General features: G+C 54.5%; 1 protein-coding gene across 1 annotated transcript in view; it reads left to right on the top strand.

Moving 5' to 3' along the window:
• The first annotated feature begins 307 nt into the window (after positions 1–307).
• BCR (BCR activator of RhoGEF and GTPase) overlaps positions 308–8548 on the top strand; it is a 121882-nt gene continuing 113641 nt past the window's right edge. Inside the window, exon 1 of the mRNA XM_034989260.1 lies at positions 308–1762. Coding sequence (XP_034845151.1) covers positions 451–1762 — 1312 coding nt within the window. The 5' untranslated portion in view covers positions 308–450. The remainder of the gene's footprint in view (positions 1763–8548) is intronic.

Raw genomic sequence — 8548 nt, 5'->3', positions numbered from 1 at the left:
GCCGAGCGCATTGCCCGGGAGGCGGCGGCGGCCGGGACGAGGCGCGGCACGGGAGCGAGAGCAGAGGAGCGCGCGGGCGGCGGCCATGGGCTAGCGAGGCCGGGCCGAGCGGAGGGCAGCGCCCGCGCCGCGCGGAGAAGCCCCGCACACAATAGCGGCGCGCGCAGCCCCGCGCCCTTCCCCCGCCCTCGCGCGCGCCCACCCCCCTCGCGCGCGCCCTCCCCCGCGCCCCGCGTCCCGCGCCGCCCGGGGGGAGCCGAGCCCGCCGCCTCACCTGCCGCCCGGGAGGGGGCGGGCATTGTTCGGCCGCTATCGCGGCCGCCACCACCACCGCCGCGCGAGGCCATGGGGGCCGCCGGGCGCCCCGGGCCGGGCCTGGAGAGGTCGCCGCTCCGCCGCTGAGGCGGGCCCCGCGCGCAGCCGGGCGGCGCAGGTGAGGCCGGCCGCGCCATGGTGGACCCAGTGGGCTTCGCCGAGGCGTGGAAGGCGCAGTTCCCGGACTCCGAGCCGCCGCGCATGGAGCTGCGCTCGGTGGGCGACATCGAGCAGGAACTGGAGCGCTGCAAGGCCTCCATTCGGCGCCTGGAGCAGGAGGTGAACCAGGAGCGCTTCCGCATGATCTACCTGCAGACGCTGCTGGCCAAGGAGAAGAAGAGCTACGACCGGCAACGCTGGGGCTTCCGACGCGTCGCGCAAACCCCCGACGGCGCCGCCGAGCCCCGCGCGTCCGTGCAGCGCCCGCCGCCCGCGCCCGCCGACGGCGCCGACCCGCCGCCTGCCGAGGAGCCCGAGGCCCGGCCCGACGGAGAGGGCTCCCCGAGCAAGGCCAGGCCCGCGGTCGCCCGCAGGCCAGGGGCCTCCGCGACCGCGGACCGGGAAGACCGGGGCCCCCCCACCAGCGTGGCGGCGCTCAGGTCCAACTTTGAGAGGATCCGCAAGGGCCACGGCCAGCCCGGGGCGGTGGACACCGAGAAGCCCTTCTACGTGAACGTCGAGTTTCACCACGAGCGAGGCCTGGTGAAGGTCAACGACAAAGAGGTGTCGGACCGGATCAGCTCCCTGGGCAGCCAGGCGATGCAGATGGAACGTAAGAAGTCCCAGCACGGCACCGGGCCGGGCCTGGGGGACGCGCCCAGACCCTCTTACCGGGGCCGCTCCTCTGAGAGCAGCTGCGGCCTCGATGGCGACTACGAGGACGCGGAGCTGAACCCCCGCTTCCTGAAGGACAACCTGATCAACGCCAATGGCGGCAGCAGGCCCCCTTGGCCGCCCCTGGAGTACCAGCCCTACCAGAGCATCTACGTCGGGGGCATGATGATGGAAGGGGAAGGCAAGGGCCCGCTCCTGCGCAGCCAGAGCACCTCGGAGCAGGAGAAGCGCCTTACCTGGCCCCGCAGGTCCTACTCGCCTCGGAGCTTTGAGGACAGCGGAGGCGGCTACACCCCGGACTGCAGCTCCAATGAGAACCTCACCTCGAGCGAGGAGGACTTCTCCTCGGGCCAGTCCAGCCGCGTGTCCCCCAGCCCCACCACCTACCGCATGTTTCGGGACAAGAGCCGCTCACCCTCGCAGAACTCACAGCAGTCCTTTGACAGCAGCAGCCCCCCGACGCCCCAGTGCCAGAAGCGGCACCGGCAGGGCCAGGTCATTGTGTCGGAGGCCACCATCGTGGGCGTCCGCAAGACGGGGCAGATCTGGCCCAGCGATGGGGACAGCTTGTCGGGCAGGCTGCCTCAGGATGGCACCTTCCATGGAGATGCAGGTGGGTACCTCCACCACCTTGGGGGGGCACACCTGCACCCTGGCTGGAAACCATTGAAAAGAAACGGGTCGTTGACCAGGGGAGGAACAGGTAGATACTTTTCTGGACTGTCCACATGCTATCGTGGACAGGAAGGATTCCTGCTGATCCTTACACTTGAACAAACGCCATCCCCCACTTCCTGCTGAATGCAGATTCCCAGTGTTTGGACTGGGATTGGGTTGGGACGGGCAGTATGCGGGGATGGTAGGTGGCTGTTCCTTTGGTTCTGGAGTGATGTGCCTCTTGTGAGGCTCTGTGGGTTGAGACCAAGGTGCCCTGGGCAGTAATCTCCTTGCCCTGTGATCCCTCCATCTAGGTAGGCAGTGGGGGTGGTATTAAGAGGGGGCCATCTCTGCCTTCTAGATTGGGTACTTTTAGGGGGGATTGATTTGTGTCTCGGAAATTCACTGCCACCCCAACTGTTTCTGTCCTGGAAGAGTTACAAGACACTAATGGGGAACCCAAGATGTGCTAGCGGCTCCCAAGCCGTAGAAGTGTCAGGTTCGCTTGCTAACCAGCAGCCCGAATGCAAGTCAGAGCAAGTGAAAATAGAAATTAAGAGGAAGTGAGGTGACAGGCAGTTCTGACTCAGTGGGCCACTGAAAATGAACGGGGGTGAAGATTTTATCCAGGGCTGAAGCTGAGCCACCCGTTCTGATTTGCCTGGCTTTGATGGGAGGCATCGCCCATCATTACTCACCCAGAGGCTCCTGTGTGCATCTTAGCTCAGCTCCCTTTTCTGATCCTTCCGTGCACTCTTGCCTCCTTGTCTTCCCAGGGAGGAGTGTACAGTGGTGCTCATTTTGGTCTCCTAATCCATGATCTGACCCTTGGTCCTAAGATTAAAACCTGTGGGGTTGTGTATGTAACTTCTGGGGCGATGGGCTTTGAGATCCAGGCACAGTCTGTAAGACTGGAGTAAGAAGAGGATGGGTGGGTGTGGGGCTCCAGTGGGCTGGGGGTTGGGAGCCTGTGGGGAATCTCTTGTTGGAGTCCTGGTCCCTGTTGGGCTGATCCTGTTTTCAGCTCCATTGATTTTTCTTTTTCTGCTGATGGAGTTGTATGTGTTTCCATCGTCAGAATCCTCTTGAAACAAGTAAGGCTATTTTTGGCTCTTTCAAGTGGCCTTTTTTGTGGTCAGTGCTCTGGCTTGTTTGTTTTAGGTACATCCAGTTGCTGATCTTCCATTTGTAGCTGGGGGTGGCTGTGGCTTGCTGCTCGGACCTGTGGTCTGACCCAGCTGCATCCCTTAGGTCCCTCGCTGTGGGGGTGGAACGCTGCAGTATTTAGAAGCCTGCTTTGCAGGCACATCAGCTCCCCTGGGGGCTGGAGGATTGCCCTGTGGTCACTGGGCACCAGCCTTGTCTGGCCAGCTGTCGACTGAGTGAGCCAGCTTGAACTGGCCCTCAGCGCCGGGATGCGGGAGAACATTGTTAATAAAGAAAATGAGAGGTTTTCATGGAGACCTGCGATCTGAAATGGTATTCTCTTGCTGATGGTAGAATTCTGAGTTTCCAGAAAGTGGGGGCCGGTCGGACCGAATGTGTTTCCGTAGGTCGCCCTTCGGTTCCTCTTCCCCTTCTCATCAATGGCTCCGTCCAGCCTCTCATACAGCTGCTGCAGGCCTGGGACCCTGGCTCTGTGTGTAACCCAGGGCAGGTTCTCAGGAAATGGCTGAGGGGTTCATTTTTACGACTTGGACCCCACTCTTAGGATTTTCTGGATCTTTCTCTGAATGCCCTCAAGGTTCTCTCTCCTGTTAGGTTTTAAAACTGGTTTTCAGCTCTGGGAGCCTTCAGCTCTGTACTCAGCACTCTTCTGAGCATTGTGGCTGGAGGGAAAGGAGGGAGCCTTTGCTGGCAAAGCCATCTGTCTCTTTCTGGACTGTTTCCTGATGTTCTTTAGAGGGCCGTGGGGCCTGCTGGCCAGGGCTGCGCCCTACAGGGAGACAGTGAGGAAAATCCCGGTGTGGGAGGGATTGGAAGCACCCTAATTTTTCACAGCAGCAGCAACAGACATGGAAGCCCAGCTCTCATGGCTTCAGAAGCCCTTTGGATGAGTGCGCTCTCGTATTTTTTGAGTTGCGGGCCCTGGTGTTAGAGGGAAGAAGCTGAAATGACCCCTCTGTGCCAGGTCTGGTGACAGTGTCTTCCCTCGCAGGCTCTTCCGTCTTCACGGGGTGGGTCTGCCCAACCATAGGTAAGGACGAAACCAGGAAGGAGCAGAGCTGGGATTCCTGGGGTTCCGGGTCCCTGTGGGAATGCAGATCTGTTCCTTCCCGAATATGGCCACCTTAGGGTATTCTTTGAATTGCCCCGCACTGCACCTGAAAATCCTGGGTTGGTCCAGGGGTCCCTTCCCCTCCACACACTCAGGGTCCATCAGCTGTGAGCCCTGCTGTGTGTGAGCCCTTCCCTTTCTACCTTGCGGGCTACATGGGAGGAGAGTAGAGTCCTTGCCGTCTGCAAGCTTACATGTTCACAGAAGACAGGAACACACACAGCATTTATGTGTTCAGAGGGAGTGAGACCAGGGAAGCTTCCGGAGGCGGCAGCGCTAGAGAGAGGCCTCGCCTGTCAGCACATGTCTAGTGGCAGAGGGCAGGGGAAGCTGGCTGCCCTGAGAGCAGTAGGAGCAAAGGCTTGGGGGGTACCCATGTCAGCCCCCTGTGACTCTGAACTGCTTTTTTTTTTTTTTTTTTTTTTAACTGCAATAAAATATATGTAACAAAATTTACCATCTTAACCTATTTGAGCCATTCTTAAGTGTCCAGTTCGGTGCCATTAAGCATATTCACATTGCTGTGCACCCATCACCACCATCCATCTCCAGAACTCTTTTCCTCTTCTTCAGCTGAAACTGTCTCCACCAAACGACAGCTCCCCATTTCCTCTCCTTGAGCTCCTGACAACCACCACTGTGCTTTCTGTTTCTATGATTGACTACTCTTAGTACCGCTTATAAAGAGTCATACAGGATCTGTCCCTCTGTGTCTGGCTTAGTTCACTTAGCATCATCTCCTCAAGGTTTATCCACATGGTAGCACAGGCTGTGTATGTTTTGAAGGCAGGGATCCCTGGTTCATTTCCAGGTCTCCTAGGGAGCCTGGCTCAGCTGTATACCTAGCATGTACTGGAAGATCCCTTCCTCCTTTTCACAGCTGTGGGCTTGGGTTGGGGAGTTGAGAGGCTGGGAAGGTGTGCCAGTCATTGGGAAGCATCTTACCTGCTGTACCTGTCTCTAATTCCATCCCTGTCCTTGAACTTCCCTTTCCAAGAGCTTGGGTGAGCCCTTTCAGGGGAGACACCAGACAGACCAAGATCCTTTACTCTTGTAGGTCTGAGGAATTCTTTTTTTTTTTTTTTTAACTGATCTCTGCACCCAGCATGGGACTCAAACTTACAGCCCTGAAATCAAGAGTCGCATGCTCCACCGACTGAGCCAGCCAGGTGCCCCACAGGTCTGAGGAATTCCTGATCTGAATGCTCAGTCCCAGGTGTCCCTCCGCCCCTTTCCAAATACCAGTCATGAGACCTGACCCCAGATCTTGTGTTTCTTTGTGGGCTCTCATACAAGTTGCTGCCCTGTGTTTTCATATCTCTATTAAGCAGTTTTATTTGCTCTTTGGATTCTGGCAATGAGTTGTCACCAGAATGATCAGTGCTTTGTTTTTCCCTTGGGTGATTGAATGGACCAGCCACCAGTTAGATTGAGTAATTCTGGGCCAGGAAAAGGTCACTCGGGCCTTGCATTGACTTGATCATCATCTCTTTAAATCAGACCCTGTGGTCACCTTTGAACTGAGTACAGCCTCCTCTCCGTGAACAGAGGCAGGGTGGACAGAACCAAGCAGGTGGAGTCTGAGACCATTAAATCAACAGGGTGGAAACGGAGTCTAGTTTACATTTTACAAGGGTTTTCTGACTCCAGAATGGATGGTTTCCTTGTTCTGGGAACAGAATGAAATATTCTGGAACCTTTCACTAAGGAAGGAGCTAGCTGGGAGTGCTGTTGATTTGTGTGGGTCCAGGGCAATGTGCCTTCCCTGTTCCTCCCTTTTACCTCATTTGTTGCTTCTGGCTTCAGTAGCCCCCTCCCCTCCTCGGCTGGGAGGCCTGTGGCCCTCACTAGGACAAAGCATCCAGGTGAGCCATATGCTCGGTCCAGCTGGGAGATGACATGGCTATGCTTGAGGCCCAGGCTGCAGCTCACTGCTGTGGTTCGAGGGGCTTCCTCACTCACAGTGAATGGATGGGCATTTTCAAGTGCACTCAGGTTGTCAAACAATAGGCCTGAGTTCGACTGCGGCTGCCTTTTTTTTTTTTTAAGATCAATTTATTTATTTCGGAGAGAGAGCGCAGGTGCACGAGTGGGGGGAGGGGCAGAGGGAGAGAGAGAATCTCAAGCAGACTCCCCGCTGAGCGCGGAGCCCGACACAGGGCTACAGGGCTCGATCCCATGACCCTGAGATCATGACCCGAGCCAAAACCAAGAGTCGGATGCTTAACTGACTGAGCCACACAGGCGCCTCCACGGCTGCCTTTTATTTATTTATTTTTTTTTTTTTTTAAGGATTTTATTTATTTATTCATGAGAGACAGAGAGAGAGAAGCAGAGGGAGAAGCAGGCTCCCAAGGAGCAGGGAGCCTGATGTGGGACTCGATCCCAGGACCCTGGGATCATGACCTGAGCCGAAGGCAGACGCCTAACCATCTGAGCCACCCAGGTGCCCTCCACGGCTGCCTTTTAGATCAAGGTTCAGGAGGTGGTGGTAGTGGGTTTAATTAATTATGAATCCCACTAGGGTCCCTCACCCTGACTACAATACAGTCATGTAGGGTTTTGTTTTGGGTTTTTTGTTTTGTTTTGTTTTTTTGCTTTGAAAGCAATAGAATAAGTTAAAATGTTACTTATGTAACATAATAGGTTTGTGGGGTTTTTTTGTTGCGGTACAACATACATAACCAGATGTGTCGTTTGAACCATTGTTAAGTTTATAATTCAGTGTCATTAAGTACATTCACGTTGCTACGCAACCATCACCACCGTCCATGTTCGGAACTTTTTCATCTTGCAAAACTGAAGCTCTGTCCGCCACTCAGCACTAACTCACTAACTCATCTTCCCTCCACCTCAGCCCCTGGCAACCACCATCTCCTCTCTGCCCCTGCGCGTCGGCTTATCTCATGTCATTGTAGGCACGTAATAGCCGTCTTTCTGTGTCTCGTTTATTTCACTCAAGTAGGGTTTTGAAGTTGCCGGGAGCAGTATTCTCATCCTTAATTCCCATTTCTGGTTCTTAATAGGTATGTTTAGGAAAACACCTGTTAGTCATGGTGATTTCCTTGGCTTTCACACCCACGTTTTGAAGTGGCCCGGGGTATTAGTTTGCTAGGGCTGCTATGACAAAACACACACTGGGGGTGGCTTAAATAACAGGAATTTATTTTCTCTGTATTTCTAGAGGCAAGTCGTCCAAGATCAGGGTGCTGGCAGCGTTGGTCTCCTTGGAGGCCTCTCTCCTTGACTTGACTTGCAGATGCCTCCCTGCTTGTGTCCCCCCCCCCCCCGCCTCATTCCATGGTCATCCCTCTGTGCCCCTGCATGCCTAGTGTCCCTCTGTCCACGGTGTCTTCAATAAGGACACAGGCATATTGAGTTAGGGCCTACCCTAACGACCCCATTTTAACTTAATCACCTCTTTAAAGACCCCCATCTCCAAATACAGTCAACATTTTGAGGTACTGGCGGTCAGGGCTTCAGCATATGAATTTGGGGGGATACAGTTCAGCCCACAACGCTCGGTGAGTCCCTCATTGGGCAGTAGAGGAAAGGCCGCCGTGGCAGAGAAAGATGGTGCTTGTGCTGGCCTCACCAGCCATGTTTTAGGAAGAATTTGAGTGATGCGTTGTTTGGTGCTACAGCAGCCTTGTGGAGCCAAGAAGACACAGCCTGGCGTCAGGAGCGCGGTATCCTCCCGCTTCATGGGTTACCACACCTCGCTCCTTGCTGAAGAAGTTAGTGGTTGGACCCCGTCATTGCTAGGATGCTTTTCTTCGGTTGTTTGATTTTTTTTTTCTTTAAAATTCTAGGTTAGGAACACAATGCTTCCCATCTTTCTTCTTTACCTACCTTTCTGTTAGCAAGGTAACCACCTCTCCCCATTCAGTCACTCAAAAGTGTTTATTGAGTATCTACTGCGTGCCAGGCATCGTCTTCATGGAAATTCTCTCTTGCCTTTTTTCATGGATTTGTGGAGAGGCTAATCTCCAAGGGCCTTGTCTTTAAAAACTAACACACACGTACCAAAAAAAAAAAAAAAAATAGTAATTTTTTTTAAATTAAAGAAAAAGTAAAATAAACATGAACACACAAAAATAAAACCTTTGTGATGTCCTGGCATCTTCCCTAAGTGTATATATCTTCCTTTCACCGTATGTTTGCTGTGATTTCCTGTTAATCCTATGTCTGGCTGGCTTCCTTCTCCTTCCTTAAGACAAGATCCTACTTACCTCAGTGTCCTAGGATGGGCCTCACTCTAGGCTCTTAACCACGTTTGAGGAGTGTGTCCTGAGCGCATGTGGATCTGTCTGTGTCTTGGGTGTTGTGGATGTTTGTGGGTCAGAGACAGAGTGAGACGCCATTTCTGGGGTCTCTGTTTGCTCAGACCCTTCCCTGTTCTTTTTAATCCTGCTTCCCCCCATCACATAAGCGACATCGGATTTTCAGGGGCCCAGTGATATA

The sequence above is a fragment of the Mirounga leonina genome, unplaced genomic scaffold (assembly GCF_011800145.1).
Source record: "Mirounga leonina isolate KUSES-001 unplaced genomic scaffold, KU_Mleo_1.0 Mir_481, whole genome shotgun sequence".
In the NCBI taxonomy this organism is placed as follows: domain Eukaryota; kingdom Metazoa; phylum Chordata; class Mammalia; order Carnivora; family Phocidae; genus Mirounga; species Mirounga leonina.
Note: the sequence above shows the minus strand (reverse complement) of the source record. Positions and strands in the feature narration are given on the sequence as shown.